The 19,455-nt window shown below is 36.2% G+C and overlaps 3 protein-coding genes across 3 annotated transcripts; 1 reads left to right on the top strand and 2 right to left on the bottom strand.

The window, feature by feature from the left end:
* Positions 1-690: 690 nt before the first annotated feature.
* LOC122309500 (germin-like protein subfamily 1 member 13) lies at positions 691-1,876 on the bottom strand. Its single transcript, XM_043123009.1, has 2 exons — positions 1,689-1,876; positions 691-1,495 (listed from the first exon to the last, which is right to left on the bottom strand). Exons 1-2 carry the CDS (start codon positions 1,822-1,824, stop codon positions 948-950), a joined length of 684 nt encoding a protein of 227 aa, XP_042978943.1. The 5' UTR covers positions 1,825-1,876; the 3' UTR covers positions 691-947.
* Positions 1,877-11,075: 9,199 nt separating this feature from the next.
* Positions 11,076-12,172, top strand: LOC122309116 (germin-like protein subfamily 1 member 13). Its single transcript, XM_043122482.1, has 2 exons — positions 11,076-11,293; positions 11,489-12,172. The coding sequence occupies exons 1-2, from the start codon at positions 11,158-11,160 to the stop codon at positions 12,034-12,036; spliced, it is 684 nt and encodes a 227-aa protein (XP_042978416.1). The 5' UTR covers positions 11,076-11,157; the 3' UTR covers positions 12,037-12,172.
* Positions 12,173-14,969: 2,797 nt separating this feature from the next.
* LOC122309117 (germin-like protein subfamily 1 member 17) lies at positions 14,970-15,999 on the bottom strand. Its single transcript, XM_043122483.1, has 2 exons — positions 15,811-15,999; positions 14,970-15,631 (listed from the first exon to the last, which is right to left on the bottom strand). Exons 1-2 carry the CDS (start codon positions 15,950-15,952, stop codon positions 15,090-15,092), a joined length of 684 nt encoding a protein of 227 aa, XP_042978417.1. The 5' UTR covers positions 15,953-15,999; the 3' UTR covers positions 14,970-15,089.
* Positions 16,000-19,455: the final 3,456 nt, after the last annotated feature.

Raw genomic sequence — 19,455 nt, 5'->3', positions numbered from 1 at the left:
CAAAAAGCCTTTTTTCTTATAGTACTGCATATAGCTCCTTTACTTCCCTCAAGCTCCATCAACTTTTGCTTAAGATTTAGGTTCTCTATCTACATATATTAAATAATATGGAAGAATATTGGGCTAGGTGAGTAAAGCTAGGCTCATTCTTACTTATCATAATATATATATATATATATATATATATATATATATTTATGATGAGGTGAGAAAGGCAGAATATTTTAAACGCGTATGTGGACGCATGCACAAGATTTAGACCAAGAAACTCACATTGTTATCGTATTGATCACTTGTTAATTAATTTTATATCAGAAAAAGGGGTATATTTATATGTGCACGTAAAGTATTAATGAATAATACTACGTACAGTTGTAAAGTATGTAAGTGTCATGTAGTTGTTATGAAAAAGAGTGTGATTCACTTTTAAAAAATTAATGTATTTTGACGTGGGTCTCCGTATTTAATTACTTTTTTTCAAGTGATTGCACGACATTTATATACTTACGATTGTAACTATTATTTCTCATATGTAAATGATCTATATATATAGTATATATTTGAAGAGATTGATTATTAGAGGGCAAATATCGGATCAGACCTGGGCGGATAGCAAATATGATTAACAAATAATTAGTAATATCCTCTATCATTTTTTTCACTAAAACAAATAAAAACGTAACAGATCTATGCACTATAACGGGTAAATTTATTACTTGATCAAAATTACTACAACACTCGTTCCTTTTACATCAAGCGCACGTACGATGCCACAACTCAAGTAGAGTAAATAATTAAAGAAATGGAAGAGTACATAAAGAACTGTCTTATTTCATTATAATTATTCAAATGACATTACAACAAAGGAAATATATATGAAAAATTTCAGTTTATTCGAATTGTTTAATGGTTCATAAATGTGTTTATTATTTTATATTTTTCTATTTTCAGAACAGTTTCTGAAGATATTCAACCAGATTCTTGTCTACTTGGAAGGCCTTGGCGAGAACATCAGGATTGATGGGAGGCTCAGATCCGAACACTGCATTAGCTATGGTGATAACTCCTGGATTCTGGCTGCTGAGACCGGCAAAGGCAATGGCATTGGACTTTCCAATATTTAACTGGAAATGAACGAGACCAACTGGGAATACAAAGACATCCCCGGCATTTAGAACTTTGGTGAAGAGGAGGTTTTTTCCATCAGCTTGGTTAGAGGTGACGAAGCCAACGTAAAGAGTACCCTCCAAGACAAATAGAACCTCAGTGGCACGAGGATGTGTGTGTGGAGGATTCTGGCCGTATGGAGCAAAGTCAATGCGAGCCAAGGATATACCTAGAGTGTTAAGGCCTGGAAATTGTTCCACTGTAACGGCAGTGACATTCGACCCCTGTTTACCTGAGGTGTCTCTAGCAACATTTAGGCGCCCCTGGAAGAAGAAGTCTTCGGCTTTGACATCCTTTGGATCCTTGCAGAACTTTCCATTCACAAATACTGTATGGAGAAAAGAAAAGTTTGTTACTATAAAAAGGAACTATAGAATGTCCATTATAATTGTTAATATGTTGTGCAGTTAATATCATGACCTCCGAGCATAATTACAGCTGATGAAGAAATTAGTAAAGATGGTTTAAATTAAATGAATATTCCCAAAAGAAGCTACATAGAAATAAGAATGTGTTCGTACCCGCAGAATCGTACTTGTCGACTGCAACACAGAAGTCTTGAAGAGGACTAGGGTCAGAGGCAAAGGCAAGAGAGCAAGCCAAGGCCAAAAGGGCAACAGTTGCAACCTGGAACATGAGAACACTACCTTTCATCATGTTGGAGGCTCTCTAACCTTTAGTAAAAAAATTTGTGTTGTAGTATTGGTCGGTTGAGAGATAAGTTGCAATATGGAAACATGTGATCTATTTATAGAGGGAAAAGCCGCTGAACCCGTCTATGTTTTTGCTTGCACGGTAAGATTAGCCTTGGAAAGTCTTGAGTAGTTATAATTAATAAGGCTTTTATTTGAGGGGCGAATTCATGATGTTGATCTTTTCTCTAACCACTACGTACACACACGATGTTGAAAAGCGCAACCAAAATTCGACCACTTCCAAATTGATCATGGACCACTTCTGCATGCAGTTCTAATGTGTTGTTTTGGCCAATTCAAAATCAAATGTATTATCTTGTGCTGTCTGATGATTTTGAGCATATATATATATATATACAAGGATCAGGGTTTTGTGTAATTAAAATCGTCAACCACGTACGTACGTAAGTGGTTTTGAATAATACTTTTATAATTAAGCCGGTACCGTCGTTTTGTATGTTGTCCCATTTGTCAGCTTGTATATATATATATATATATATATATTAATACTCCACACAGCACACATATAAATATAACCCTGCTTTTTGTGATATAAAATTAATTAACAAGTGAATACGATAAGAATGTGAGTTTCTTGGTCTAAATCATGTGTATGCTTCCACATACGCGTTTAAAATATTCTGCCTTCTCACCTCAATATAATTTATATATATATATATATATAAATATTTTATGATAAGTAAGAACGAGCCTTTTCTCACCTAGCCCATTCTTCCATCATTATTTAATATTTGTAGATAGAGAACCTAAATCGTAAGTAAAAGGTGATGGAGCTTGAGGGAAGTAAAAAGCTATTTGCACCGAAAAATGGTTTTTTGCGTCTAAAATATTTCTATCAACGCTCAAATTGATGCTAAAAAATATAATTTCTCGCGAAATTCGGTCGCTGCTAAATTTTGTCGCAAATAGTGCCATAAGGCGATTCCGATACCATACATTTCGATTGTGGTATCATTTTAAGTAATTCAGTGATTCATCACAAGAAAATAATTTTTTGCGGCCAATTCTTTTGTAACCATTATTGTCCCCAGGATAGTCACTTTCTGTGCTGGACAATGCAGATATTCACATTGATTGCTAGATTAGCTGTTGCTGATAAGAGCATGACTCGTGATGTAATTAGAGTCCTACTGGGAGTTAAATTGGATATGACCAATTATGGGGTAAATTTGTGAATCATCTCTCATCAGTTTTGTCTTTCATTATATTCTGCATATATCCCAGAAAATATATCACATCAAATATTATATATCATATCACCGCCTTCTTTATACAATCCCAATCGTAGATTTGATGTTACTAAGTCCGTGATGTTGCAATAGTATCAGTTAAAAAACAGGGAAATAAAGAGAGCAATCATAAGATCACTTCTGGATAAATTCTTTTTATCGAGTTTCAAAATATGCTAATCTCATCCTTCCAATTTTGTAATCCCAGTCAATTTAGCAGCGCATTCATCATCATGTAATCCCAGTCAATTACTTTGATTTCAGTTTTATTGACCATTTTGGAACCACATGGTTTTGGACATCCCTCTCTATCTCCAAATCAGTTTTGTCATCGGAGTCCAATAATGTTACAGGATGAAAACGACATGCTCAAAACTCAGAATGAAGAACTCAGCAGTAAACTGCGGCGAACCGAGGTTACTCTCTCACGTGTCAAGGAAGAGCTTGCTCGCTTCCGTGCTTCCATTGGGAAAAATCCCTATGTTGTTTTTGATGAGGAACATCGGTTGAATATCAAGCTGAAGGTTTGTAAACATAACACAGCGACCAACACAAACACGTGCACCAGTAGCTAGAGATGTGGGTATATATGCTTACCAGTAAATAGAGTTGAAGGCTAAACAGACAACTGAATTTGCAAGAGGAAATCGAGAAAGAGAAGGTTCTGTTGGAGTATAGCATCAAAGATAGAAGATATGGAATTAAAAGCTAAATATGAGAAGGGCAGATTAGAGAATGTACATTGACAGTTATTTCTGTTAATAAGCCATCTGTTATTCTCTTCTCATATCTGTATAAATACATGTAAAACGTTTGTATCAATTCATTCAATTCAGTAGCCTTAATGCAATATACGATAGCCTTCTTTTCTTTCTCTCTGTTTTTCTAGTTATCTAGAATTTAATTTTCTGTTTGTCAAGTTCTTAACATGGTATCAAATTAAACATTCCGCACATCAGAACTTGATCTTTCTATTTTCTGCATTACAATATCTTTTCTCAAGATCTTGTAGTGATTCTTGCCCAGTGTTTTCTTTCAAGAATTGCAAATCTTTATCATTCTTGAAATGGCCTCTGAAGGTTCTGCAAATTCTGTGAACATTAATCCATCAGATGACTCTTCCAGTCCTTACTACATTCATCCCAGTGATAATCCAGGTATTCTTCTAGTCTCAGATATCTTCAATGGAGACAATTATGTTGCTTGGAGTAGATCGATTGTTATAGCCTTGACAGTCAAGAATAAAGTTGCATTTGTTGATGGTTCTGTCCACCCACCTTCCACCACTCAAACCATTGCATACACAGCTTGGTTGCGTGCAAACAACTTAGTGCTTTCTTGGTTGATCAATTCTATCTCCAAGGAGATCAGAAATAGTATATTGTATGTTGCCTCAGCCTTGGATCTATGGAATGAATTGAAGACTCGGTATTTGAGAAGTGATGGACCGAGAGTATTTCATCTTGAGAAGTCATTAAGTTGCATTAATCAAGGTTCTTTATCAATCACAGAATATTTTAGTGCCTTCAAAACACTTTGGGATGAGTATGTGAGTTATCGTCCATCTCCTACTTGCACATGTGGAAAAATGTCATCTTGTACATGTGATCTTTTTACTTTCTTGCTACAAAGACAGCAATCTGACTATGTTTTAAAGTTTCTTGTTGGATTGAATGATTCCTATGCTTCTGTTAGAAGCCAATTACTTCTTGCTGTCCCATTACCAACTATGGCCAAAGTATTCTCTCTATTGATTCAAGAAGAGTCTCAAAGACAGCTTAGCAATTCAGTTTCTAGTGAAACTCATGCACTGATGGTAAAGCAGTTGAACCCAGCAGCTTCTTCATATCGATTCTCAAAAGAAAAATCCAAGAAAGCTTCACTTCACTGCACACATTGTGGATACAATGGTCATACCATTGAAAAATGTTTTCAGCTTCATGGTTATCCCCCTGGGTGGACTGGACCAAAAGGGAAACGAAATTACTCTACTCATAATGCCATTTCAGCTGAAGTCTGCAATCAAACCAACAATGAGGAACCGAGGTTTTCTTTAATTGCTGAAGAAATCAATAAACTCATATCTCTTGCCAACAATTCTCAGCCTTCCACAACTGTTCAGCCTTCAACTTGCAATCTTATTACATCTTCAAACTTCTCTGGTAATGTCTCTAAATATCCTACTTCATTTACTCAAAAATCCAATCATCATTGGATTCTCGACACTGGTGCAACAGATCATATGATCTGTTCACCACTTTTATACTGCTTTCCTCCCAAAGATATTAACACATCAATAAACCTGCCAAATGGCCAAACAGTTCCAGACACTCATATTGGCACAATTTGCCTTTCCAATCAAATTTTCTTATCAAATGTACTATGTGTACCTTCATTTTCTGTTAATCTCTTATCTGTTTCAAAGCTCACCAAATATTCTAATCTTTACTTATCCTTTTCTCATTCTCACTGCATTATACAGGACCAATACCTAAAGAAGATGATTGGGATTGCATTTGAGAAACAAGGGCTCTACATTTTACAACAAGCTGATTCTAAGGCTTCTTCTTGCAACACATCTAAGTCTAATTCAGCCTCCTTTGCTTCAATTGTTTCAAACAATTCTTCAGATGTCTGGCATTACAGATTAGGTCATGCATCCCATTCTAGACTGCTTCTTCTCAAAAAGTTAGATCCCTCAATTTCTATCAATTGTCAAAGTGTTTGTGATGTATGTCCATTAGCAAAACAAAGAAAGCAACCCTTTGCTGTATCTGAAACTAGTTCTAATAAAATTTTTGATTTGATACATTTTGACATATGGGGTCCATTTGCAACAATTTCCTATTCAGGTTATAAATATTTTTTAACAATTGTAGATGATTTTACAAGATGTACTTGGGTTTATATGCTTAAAACCAAGTCTGAAGTCTCTTTTTTACTCAAGAACTTTTGCAACATGATAAAAACTCAGTTCAACACAACTGTTAAAACAGTAAGGTCTGATAATGGACCAGAATTTCTCATTAATGATTTTTATCATGAAAATGGCATTTTACACCAAAGAAGTTGTGTAGAAACTCCACAGCAAAATGGAGTAGTTGAAAGAAAACATCAACACTTAATTAGCACAGCTAGAGCTTTAATGTTTCAAGCTAATATCCCTTTGTCTTTTTGGACTGACTGTGTGTTAGTTGCTGCCCATATAATAAATAGAATTCCCACCCCACTTCTCAATAATAAAACACCTTATGAAATGTTGTTTAACAAAATACCAAAACTTTCTCATTTAAAGGTTTTTGGTTGCCTTTGTTTTGCATCTACATTGCAGCATCATAGACACAAATTCGATCTAAGAGCTACAAAATGTGTTTTCCTTGGATATCCATCTGATATCAAAGGTTACAAAGTCATGGACCTCAATAGCAATAAAATTTTCATTTCAAGGAATGTCACATTCCATGAAAATGTTTTCCCATTCAAAGTTGTTCCTACAAATCCTCATGCTCATTCTTTTTTGTTTCCTGCCTCAGAGGATTTATACAGTGCAGATTATTCTTCTAAAATCCCAGTTGTTAATCCTAACCAGAGTGAATCATCAAATCTGTCCATTAATGAGTCTATGCAAAACATTGATCCAAATATCCCAGACATTGATCCAAATATCCCCAATCCAAACATTGATCCAAATCTGTCCATAATTCTTGATCAATCCAATAATAGCCCAGACAGAAGAAAATCCTCTCGAGTTAGACACAAACCTACTTTCTTGCAGGACTACTATTGCAGCAATGTTTCTTCAAATGCAACCCCTCTCACTTCTTCTAATGATGCTTCTAAAGGTAATCCATATCCTATCTCATCCTTCTTATCTTCTAGTAGAATATCTAATTCCCTAAAGCTTTTCTTGCTTCAATTTCAAACTGTCCAGAACCTAAATCTTATAAACAAGTTGTACAATTTCCTGAATGGCAAAAAGCTATGAAAAATGAACTTGAGGCTTTGGAGTTAAATAAAACTTGGAACCTTGTTACTCTACCTAAAAATAAACAGACTATTGGTTGTAAATGGGTTTTTAGAGTCAAATATAAAGCTGATGGAAGTATAGAGAGGCACAAGGCCAGATTAGTGGCAAAGGGCTATAATCAACAAGAGGGTTTGGATTTCTTTGATAATTTTTCTCCTGTGGCAAAAGTGACTTCTATTAGACTATTACTTGCTGTGGTTGCAATTAAGAACTGACATTTCCACCAATTGGATGTAAACAATGCATTTTTGCATGGTGATTTACAAGAAGTTTACATGGAGCTGCCCCCTGGAATGCCTAATGCAGAAAACAAGGTTTGCAAACTTTTAAAAAGCCTTTATGGTCTCAAACAGGCATCTCGAAAATGGTTTGAAAAACTGTCTACTACCCTCATTAGTTATGGTTTTACTCAAGGGAATTCTGATTGCTCTCTTTTTATAAAGAAATCCACAACATCTTTTATGGCATTGCTGGTATATGTTGATGATGTGTTGCTGGCCAGTGATAGCTTACAAGAAATTCAACTCTTAAAAGAATTTCTGCATGATCAATTTACTATAAAAGATCTGGGGCCCCTCAAATATTTCCTTGGATTGGAAAGAACAAGATCCAAAGCAGGTATTTCCATCTGCCAAAGGAAATATGCATTGGATATTCTTCAAGACACAGGAATCATTGGTGCAAAGCCTGCAGCCTTTCCAATGGAGACCAACTTAAAGTTGATAGCCAATGATTCTGATTTGTATGAAGATCCTTCAGCCTATAGAAAACTCATTGGGAGACTACTATACTTAACACTTACAAGACCAGACCTTGCATATTCAGTACAAGTCCTAAGCCAATTCCTAGCTAAGCCTGCTGTAAGTCATTACCAAGCAGCAGTTAGAGTGTTAAGGTACTTGAAAGCAACTCCAGGCCAGGGATTGTTCTTCTCGGCATCCTCAGAAATGCAACTCAAGGCATTTTCAGACAGTGATTGGGCAGGGTGCATTGATACAAGGAGAAGTGTCATAGGGTTTGCAATGTTTTTGGGTAACTCATTGATCTCATGGAAGTCCAAAAAGCAACTAACTATCAGTTGATCATCTGCTGAAGCAGAATATCGAGCACTTGCAGCCACAACATGTGAAGTCCAATGGTTGAATTATGCACTGCAGGATTTACAGATTCATCATTCTCAGCCAACATTGATGTATACTGATAGCAAATCTGCCATGTCCATAGCCTCCAATCCAGTTCAGCATGAAAGAACCAAACACATCCAAATTGACTGTCATTTAGTTCGTGAAAAACTACAGCAAAACCTTATCAAGCTATTCTACATTCCATCTCGACTACAGTTGGCAGACATCCTTACAAAACCACTTGGTTCTTTACCTTTTCACCATACTCTCCGCAAGATGAACATCCTCAATATTCATGTTCATCTTGAGGGGGGGTGTTGGAGTATAGCATCAAAGATAGAAGATATGGAATTAAAAGCTAAATATGAGAAGGGCAGATTAGAGAATGTACATTGACAGTTATTTCTGTTAATAAGCCATCTGTTATTCTCTTCTCATATATGTATAAATACATGTAAAACGTTTGTATCAATTCATTCAATTCAGTAGCCTTAATGCAATATACGATAGCCTTCTTTTCTTTCTCTCTGTTTTTCTAGTTATCTAGAATTTAATCTTCTGTTTGTCAAGTTCTTAACAGGTTCAGTTAGCACAGAGGTTATTGGGTTTACGTACAAATGTTCTAAAGGTATGTGTAAAGTGATTTGCCAATACTTGCCAACATGCTTTACTGGAAATTCTTTTCTAATTGGACTAAACTTTTCAGGCAGTTGGAATTATAACAAAACCAGTATCCAATGTAAGTCCCTCCGGTGCTGAAGAGGCCCTGGAGCAGCTCAAGATTAGATTTACGGCACTCGAAAGAGAAATGCAAGATTTGAAGTATAAGGTAAGCAGAATACAAACATTCCGTTTACATATATATCTCATCATTATTAGCACAGTGGTATGAGCAGGAAACCTTGCAGTGAAAGCATCTGATCATTATATCTGAATTTCTTTCTGCAGAGCAGAACTACCAATGAATGAATCCGATCGACGGCCCTCATGCCACAATCTTCCCCAATAAACTCAGCAGATGAGAAATGTCGAACTCCAGGAAGGGCATCCCAAGCTGTATTTTTTTCTGCTCTAGATCGATAAGCCAACTAGTGCGTCCTAAGGGATCTGTGGTTAGCTCTTTGCTAACTATTTTTTTAATTGATCCGATGACATGTATAATTTTGTTTTGGATGATTAATTTTGTATTGTATATTTATTCTTTTTATTTGGAAAATATTCCCAGGTAATTATGGCACAATGAAATCAGTATATGGTTTTACCATTTTCATTGTTTGTAATTATTATTTTTTTATTGTTGTTCGAGTTATATTTTACAATAATTTAAAGGATATTAACGTTAGAATGACATAGTTACACTTCAAGCCTGCAATTAAATGTTTTAAAAGACTCAATTAATCATGTTTAGATAGATCAAAATTGGGCTTATGTAAAAAGCTGGCTCAAATGTAATAATGTAATGTACCGCTAGCTTTCTAATGCAACAGATGTGTTTATGATGATCTAGATTAATGTCGAAGTTTCCCTGATCGAGCAGGTAAAAGGTCGACAACACAACCTAACATATGTCATCTTAATTCTAATTTCTTTCTCCACCTCTTAATTTTTGGATAATTATCGGACGGACAACGTCAGCAGAAACAAAGACTTTGGTCTCTAAATGAAAAAAATAATAATAAACCGAGCTAGCTAGGTTCATGATATATATAGATTAATTTGAACGTTGAAAAGTAAAAACAAAAAGAAAAAGAGCAGCTAGCTAGCCTCACCTTCTACCTCTCATTTTCTCTGTTTTTTTTTCTTTCCACGTTTAAATTCAAAAAGCGTTCATCTCATCTCTTCTAATCATTACCAATTTTTCAAATTTTCTCACAAAATATATTAAACAATTTAATTTTTTCAAATCTTAATTCAACTTTTTTAAATCTCAAAACAATAATAACAATATTTATTCAATTTTTATCTTTTATCTAAAACTATCTCATCTCGTCTTTGAATTCAAACCAACAAATGGTAATGCAGACAGCCTTACAATATAAACGAACACCAAATTTTCGCTGAATTATTAAGTCTGCCCCCCAGTCTATCGTTAATTAAGATAAAAGCCGCCAGTCATGAGCTCGCTCTTTGAGAGGCTAAATGGTCAAGTACTGCAGGTGAGAAAAAAATGGCAAGTACCATTTCCCACTTGCCAATCCTGGCAACTTATTTTGATCGAGAAGTTACTGTCAATTCTAGAAGGGAAATTGAGATCATGAACGGGTCCATGTTGGAGTACTTTTGATCATCACAACTTCCTAACTAGGCTCATTATGAATCCACGTCCTTTGTTGTTGGTTCCACGAAACCATTAATAAATAATATAATAAATCTAACAAGCACGAAAGAGTAATAATTAATTAGTATCTACCAACAAAAAATAATTAAAAAATAATAATTGTTGTCAGAGCATCTGATCATCATGAGCTGATCAGCATGTAGTACATTTAAATTTCTCCCGCTGTGCATCATCTGCATTTTCCTTCCTTGCTAGATCAATATATATGCTCAAAATCATCAGACAGAAGTGGTCCATTAGAACTGCATGCAGAAGTGGTCCATGATCAATTTGGAAGTGGTCGAATTTTGGTTGCGCTTTTCAACATCATGTGTGTAGTGGTTAGAGAAAGGATCAACAATTCGCCCCTCAAATAAAAGCCTTATTAATTATAACTATTCAAGACTTTCCAAGTCTAATATTCTTACCGTGCAGGCAAAAACATAGATTGGTTCAGTGGCTTTTCCCTCTATAAATAGATCACATGTTTCCATATTGCAACGTATCCCTCTCAAACCTCACCCGACCAATACTACTACACAAGCTTTTTAACTAGAAGTTAGAGACAGCCTCCAACATGATGAAAGGTAGTGTTCTCATGTACCAGGTTGCAACTGTGGCCCTATTGGCATTGGCTTGCTCTCTCGCCTTTGCCTCTGACCCTAGTCCTCTTCAAGACTTTTGTGTTGCAGTCGATAAGTACGATTCCGCTGGTATGAACACATTTTTTTTTACTACAAACCTTCTTTTGGGAATATTCATTTAATTTAAAGCATTTTTATTGATTTCCTCATCATCTGTAATTATGCTTGGAGGTCATGATATTAATTGCATAACATATTATCAATTATGAAGGACATTCTATTGTTTCTTGGTGATAGTAATAAACTTTTCTTTTCTGCATGCAGTATTTGTGAATGGAAAGTTCTGCAAGGATCCAAAGGATGTCAAAGCCGAAGACTTCTTCTTCCAGGGGCACCTAAATGTTGCTAGAGACACCTCAGGTAAACAGGGGTCGAATGTCACTGCCGTTACTGTGGAACAATTTCCAGGCCTTAACACTCTAGGTATATCCTTGGCTCGCATTGACTTTGCCCCATACGGCCAGAATCCTCCACACACACATCCTCGTGCCACTGAGGTTCTATTTGTCTTGGAGGGTACTCTTTACGTTGGCTTTGTCACCTCTAACCAAGCTGATGGAAAAAACCTCCTCTTCACCAAAGTTCTAAATGCCGGAGATGTCTTTGTATTCCCAGTTGGTCTCGTTCACTTCCAGTTGAATATTGGAAAATCCAACGCCATTGCCTTTGCCGGTCTCAGCAGCCAGAATCCAGGAGTTATCACCATAGCTGATGCAGTCTTTGGATCTGAGCCTCCAATCAATCCCGATGTTCTCACCAAAGCCTTCCAAGTAGACAAGAATCTAGTTGAATATCTTCAGAAACTATTCTGAAAATAGAAATATATAAAATAATAAACACATTAATGAACCACTAAACAGTTCGAATAAACAGAAATTTTCCATATATATTTCCTTTATTGTAATGTCATTTGAATAATTATAATGAAATAAGATGGTTCCTTACGTACTCTCTCATTTTCTTTATTAATTTCTCTGCTTGAGTTGTCGGATCGTACGTTGGATGTAAAAGGAAAAAGTATTGTAGTAATTCTATCAAGAAATAAATTTACCCGTTATAGTGCATAGATCAGTTACATTTTTGTTTGTTTTAGTTAAAAAAAAAAATAGATAGAGGATATTACTTATCATCTGTTAACCGGATTCACTATCCACCCAAGTGAAGGGCAAATATCGGATTAAGTTATTTGCCCTCTAGTAATTAACATTGGTTTTGAAAAATCTATAGACCCAGATAGCCAACCACCATTCATCTCAAAGGAACGTTCTTATTAACAAGACCAAAAAAAAAAAAAAAAAGACAAATCTATAAAACAGGTGAATTAATTATTTAAAATTACCTCGACATTTTAATTTAAAATAATTTTTTAAATAATACGATACCATGTTAAGTGATAAAGTGAGTACTATAAATTAATAGAGATTAGAGCATTTATTCTAAATTATCTCTAGCATTACACTTTTTCAAATTTCTGTATATTCATGCACAACTTGTAATAGGATGTGGCTAAAATTTGAGTTTGACTTTAACTATTTCAATGAGAGTGCCAAGTCGCTCTATTCCCTCGAGTCATTGTCGAGCTCTGCCCGAAGCTCTCTGTCTCACCCTTGAGTTGCTCTCTCTCTCTCTCTCTCTCTCTGCTGAAGCCATCACTTTTTTAAGGGAATTTGCTCTTCTGGCGATTATTTGGAATTCTTGATCTTTAACACTAATTTGTCCATAGACGCGGGTCCAATGCCAAGAAGCCGGCAGCAACTTGCTCTCTAGCAGGTGATTTTGCATCATTTATATCGAAAAACAATTTTATACAGTACATGACCTGGGTTTCTGTTTAGTATGGACAAAAAATTGTTGATTGGCACTGTGTTGTGAGAAAACAAACAAAAGCAAACACAAAGTAAATTACTCACAAGATACAATATTAATGTAGTTTGGTAACATATTTATGTTTATAGAATTGTAAAAGATTTTCTTATAATGGGGAATCACAAAATATAATTTGAGGCTAAAATTTTACTGTTCAGAACTCTTGGAACTTCTATACTATTCATTAATGACATATTTATAGTGTCATATAATGGAAATCATAATTTTCACTTTTATATGTTATTCGCTTGAGCAGAATGTCAACGCCGCATGAGTGAATTCTCAGTCTGACATTCGATGGAGCGACCTGTCGAACAAACTCTCAGCTTGAGCTTCACTTGAACTACCTATTGCGCGAACTTTTTGCCTGATGCTTCCTCTAATTGCAAACAGTTCCAAAAAAATTAGACATAGGCCAAATTAGTTGTTGTAATGACTCAAGAAATCTGAGTTAAATATGAAATTCGAAAGGGTTCCAGGCTTGAGAGAGAGAGAGAGACCGAAGGGGAGATGGCTTCTTGCGGGAGGATGATTTGCGAGAGCTAAAAAAATGAAGTAAATTTTTTTTACTCGTGTACTCTAATTTTATTTTTATTTTTTTGTAAAAAGGAATATGCAGTATTTGCAGATGAACGTAACATTAGAAACTTTAGTTCATTACAACCAATTTAGAGACACTCACAAAACTTTTGTAACAAAACTTTTGTAGTAGCTAAACTTGGCTTGCAACAACACGAGTGACTCACTCGATCTCTACATACATATAGTGCCAAAACTCCAACCTTTCTATAACTTTCCGCAAGAACCTCTCGATTTCTGCATCCCTAGTAGCTCCGAAAACCTTCCAACCAATGAACACGTCCCCTCCAAGAGACACAACTATGTTTTATCTTGAGTGTGATACAATGGAGGTATATTTTCCAAGATAAAATATAGTTGTGTTTCTCTCAAGTGCTCTTGGAAGGAGGTTATGTTTTTCCTCAAAATCTCCACATACAAGAACAGAAGCAAGCTGTTCTATTTATAGTCCCAAGTGAAAGAGGTGCTCAAAACCCTAAATTTTAAGTAGTATGAAATATTGGCTTGAGTGAAGTGTCGAGCGAGAGTCGAGCACATGTTATCTTTCAGAAGCTGCTTAGGTGAAACATGGAGCGCACATCTAGCGACCCACTCTGAAAGGGCCTTGCTCGAGCGCCACATCGAGCAATCCACTCTAGAAGGGTCTTGCTTGAGTGCCAGTCGAGTGAACTCTCTATTTTGAGTTATGCTCGAGCCATGTTGAGCACACTTCAATCATTTTCATGTTATATCATTTCAACACTTGTTATAACACTATTTTACTCAGATTTTTACAAGAATATGCCAACCAACTCATTTTTCCCTCCACGGTTTCATCTTAACAACATATACATTATTTATTTTGCTGTCGCAGAGGTAAACTGTTGAAAGGATCTGCTAGCATGCAACAATGCGAGTTGCATGCTAGCTGGAGCGCTTTTGGAAGGACGACATTGTAAAGGATTTTTTTTCTCCTTATAGAAAAATTAATGATTCTCCATTTCATATAAAATATATTATTTTATATGATTTGAATGACCCTATGCATTACTTTCAAGTGTAATATATTTTTCATTCGTGTTATTATTTATTTATCTTTGTATATTTTTAATTTTGCCTTAGGGAAAGATAGCCGATAGGGGATACATATATATGCATCAGTACAACGTGGCACTTACAAGTGATCATATTTCTCGTCAACGTACGTATTCAGAATGCAATTAAGTTCAATCACGTCTTACAGCTCGTTCATTATAACAAAGAGAGTACTGTTATAAATAAACAACCATTTTATTTCAATAAAATAATTTCAATCACCTTACAAGCTAGGGAAACATGACAAATCGCTTAATAATTAATCAGTACACCATCTAATGGTTTATTGCCGGTAATATTACAAGTATATATTATATCTTGAAATCTATGGTTTTAGTTTAGGCAATTATAATTGCTTCTGAATATAGTGAACCACATTCTTGTCTACTTGGAAGGCCTTAGTGAGAACATCAGCATTGATCGGAGGATTGGATTTAAAGACTGCGTTGGCTATGGTGATGACCCCAGGATTCTGGCTACTAAGACCAGCAAAGGCAACAGCCTTGGTATTTCCCACGTTCAATTGGAAGTGGATGAGACCAATTGGGAACACAAAGACATCACCCTTGTTTAGAACTTTGGTAAAGAGGCGGTTACTGTCTGCACTATTGGATGTGACAAAGCCAACATGCAGAGTACCCTCTATAACTACTAGAAACTCAGTGCCGCGAGGGTGGGTGTGGGGAGGATTTAAGCCATATGGTGCAAAGTCGATGCGAGCCAAGGATATGCCTAGAGTGTTGAGGCCTGGTAATTGTTCCACTGTGACAGTAGTGACATTCGACCCTACTTTATTTGAGGTGTTTCCAGGAATGTTCAAACCCGAGCGGAAGAAATCATTAGCGGTAACAAGCTTTGGATCCTTGCAAAACTTCCCATTCACAAATACTGTAGAAAGAAAAGGTATTTTGTTATCATTGCTAAACACATCATGTTACACAGAATTAAAATGGAATCCAAGCATATTACATATATATGCATATGTGTGTGTGTGTATTCAGAGTCCAAATTACAAGAGCTAGCGAAAACCAGTAGTCCAGAATATAGCAATAATAATGCGTACATACCAGCAGAAGCAGGATTGTTGATAGCAACACAAAAGTCCTGCAGGGGACTGGGGTCATAGGCAGAGGCGAGGGAACAAGCGAAAGCCAATAGGGCCACAGTTACAATGGCATACTTAGGAACAACCTTGGAGTACTTCATCATTTTTGAGGGAGGCTATGATCTATGTCTGCGTTTCAGTGTAATTAATATTGCTTGGGAGAGAATGAGAAATGTTGGATGGTTACGTACCTATTTATAGCGAGGAATTAACTGAACTGGTCCATGTTTTTTCCATAAACGTGTAAGACTAGTCAACTGATCTTTAATCTGAGGTTATTGATTATTATTATTATTATTTAATTAATTATGAGGGAAACATTCTTTAACCACTACCGCACACATACATTGATCAATTAAATGCAACCAAATTCGACCCCTTCAAATAATGGAATGAACGGTGCATGCGCTGTTAATTATTCCACAAATTAATGAATGATTAGCTTTACATTGACCCAGCTGAGCTAGCTGATGATCATCTGTTCTCTCTCGAAGTCTCAAACTGACCCCGTAGTATATACGTACTCATGACCAGCACCACGTACGTACATATACGTACGCAACTACGTCCAACGAGTAATCATTTCCCATTAATTCCTTTTAGATATTCAGAAAATTTTATTTAATTATTTTTCCTTTCAGCTTAATTAAAATCGTCAACTACGTAAGTAAGGGGTTGTCCCATTTGTCAGATTGTATATATGATACTCCACACAGCACACATATAAATATAACCCTGCTTTTTGTGATATAAAATTAATTAACAATTGAATACGATAACAATGTGAGTTTCTTTTGACCAAGAAACTAAATATTCTGCCTTTCTCACCTCAATATATATATATATATATATATTTTATGATAAGTAAGAATGAGCCTTTTCTCACCTAGCCCAATATTCTTCCATATTATTTAATATATGTAAATAGAGAACCTTAAAAAAAAAAAAAAAAAAAAAGCAAAAGCTGATGGAGCTTGAGGGAAGTAAAGGAGTTAAATGCAATACTATAAGAAAAATGACTTTTTACGTATAAAATATTTCTTTGACGCTCATATTGATGCTAAATATATCATTTACTGCAAAATTCGGGTCACCCCTAAATTTTGTTACAAATGGTGCCATGCGGCGATTTCAAAACTATAGAGTTCTATTGCGGCATCAATTTAAGTAACTACTCTAGATGTAACAAAATGAAGAACAGAGGAATGCAGAGAATGAAACACCCAGAAAATGGAGAGAAAATATTCTCTGATTCAATTGAATTAAAACTACACACTCAGTCGTCTATATACAATTACAAAAAGAATATTCTAACAACCTATAAAAGGAAAAATACATTATTGTCCCTATGTATAGCTCAGTAAACAAAAAAGTAAATAACAGAAAAATAATAGAATAATAGAAGAATGGAAATCATCTTTCTTCAATAATGGACACTTTCCCTTTATTCAAATTTGATTTATTATGCTCCCTTTATTCATCTTTCTACAATTAATTCTCGTTTGAAATTGAGTGTCAATTAAGTAGTAAAAACTTTCAATACAAGATCTCACATTAGATTTATGTTTGAGCATGTAGACCCATGTGGTCCTTGAGAAATCATCAACAAGGGTAAGAAAAAATCGAGAACCATCAATGGCAATTGTGGGGTTTGGACCCCAGTTGTCACAGTGAACAATATCAAAAGAATCAAGAGATTTATTGGTGAAAATTGGAAAAGAAAGTCGATGTTGCTTGGCCAAAGGGCAAACACAACAGGGAGATGTATTGGAAGAACTTGGGTTCTGTTTTACAAGAGGATCGTCAATTAAAAGAAGCCAAGAAAATAAAATCTGCCCAAGTCTACAATGCCACAAATCAGAAGTAGAATCCTTGTGTGTAACAAAAGCGCTAAGAAGCTGGTCTTTATGAAGGAAAACTGGTAAAACATCAACCAAAGCTAAGGATGACACACCAAATCGCAGCAGGTGATACAGATCATCTCTCACTTCACCCATCCCAATCGTTGTCCAAGATGCTATGTCCTTTTTTTTTTATTTAAAAAAATTTGAAAATACTTGAGTATCCAAAAAGATCCTTATAAAAAAGGAATTTTTTTTTTTTTTTTTAATAAAAGGTGGACAAAGTCCACTATATATATTCAAGGAGTCCTCTCTTTAGGTGGAGGGAAACCATGTTACATAATGGAATTACTCATACTAAACAAAGGACTCCAAACAAAAAGGAAAACCAGAGCACCACTGGACACAACAAGGACTAACGGATACGCAGATAGGGAAGAGCAAGCTTGTCCATTCGGATGAGGCCACGAAGTTTCCTCGGTAAGAGCATAACGTTGTTCCATATCTGATCTCGCCCCTGCGCACCAAATTTCGCCAGGAAATCTGCTGGAGCGTTTCCCTCCCGGAAGATGTGCTTGATTGAGTGTTCTCCTTCCTTGATTAAATTCACAACTTCTTCCCAATAATCCTCGAGGTACCAGACGCCGCATCATTCACCACTAAGCCAGTTAACCACCAGCTGTGAATCAGTTTCCACCTCCACTCTACTAATCCTCTGTTGTTGACATATTTTTAGGCCATATATGATTGCTCTCAATTCTGCTGCGTTGTTACTTCCAGCTCCAAAGTTCACCGAGAAGGCAAAAATTAAGTTACCTGCATCATTTCGGAGAAGTCCCCTTGCACCTGAATTTCCGGGATTGCTACTTCCGTCTGTGTTGAGCTTAAAGCTCCCCTGCAGAGGCTTTATCCACCTTACCACCTGCACTCGTTTTTCTCTTACTGGGGCTATATCTATATTTAAATTCTCCAGCATTTCTCTATCCCTGCACGACACCTTCTGGAATTTTGCAGCATTCTTTAACAGGCTTGCTACCCAAAATCTGATTGCCTGCCATGTTTCCTCTATGGATTCAGCTCCTTCTCCCGCTCGTACTCTGCACCTCCTCAACCACAATCTCCACGTTACTATGGAAGGAAGAACTCCCCAGCTTACTCCCACTTGGGTTGACCGAGACGCACGCCTAAACCACAGTGACATATAGTCCTTCCATGTTGATCCCTCACGAAAAGGAAAGCCCAGAAACTGAGCACATTTCCTCCATACTTGTTGGGCGAAATCACCTGAATATAGCACATGGTTAATATCCTCATAGCCACCTCCACAGCAGCAGTTACATTTTGATACCACCAGGATTCCTATCCTTCTCAATCTATCATCCACGCTCAGGCTGTTATTCCATGCTTTCCATACCATGATCGAGATTTTTTTTGGTAATAACCCATGCCAAACCCACGTTGACCATGGTGTTTCCGGGTTCTTAACTCTTAGGCACTCCCAAGCATTTCCAGTCGTAAATTTTCCATCTGTAGAGGCTGTCCATATCAGAAGATCCGGCCCTTCCCTCGGGTTCCCCAATGTTTCTATAATCTGCTCTGTTTTTTCTCTCCCAACCATATGCTCTAAGAGTTGCACGTCCCATGCATTGTCCACCTTACACTCTCATATCTTCATACCGGGATGTTCTGTGATTTGAAGAGTCTCCGAAAGTGGTCCTTCCTCCATCCAGGAGTCCAACCAAAAATTGATGTCTCCCCTGCGCACT

Source organism: Carya illinoinensis, chromosome 5, assembly GCF_018687715.1.
Source record: "Carya illinoinensis cultivar Pawnee chromosome 5, C.illinoinensisPawnee_v1, whole genome shotgun sequence".
Classification (NCBI taxonomy): domain Eukaryota; kingdom Viridiplantae; phylum Streptophyta; class Magnoliopsida; order Fagales; family Juglandaceae; genus Carya; species Carya illinoinensis.
This window is presented reverse-complemented; position numbering and strand designations above follow the sequence as displayed.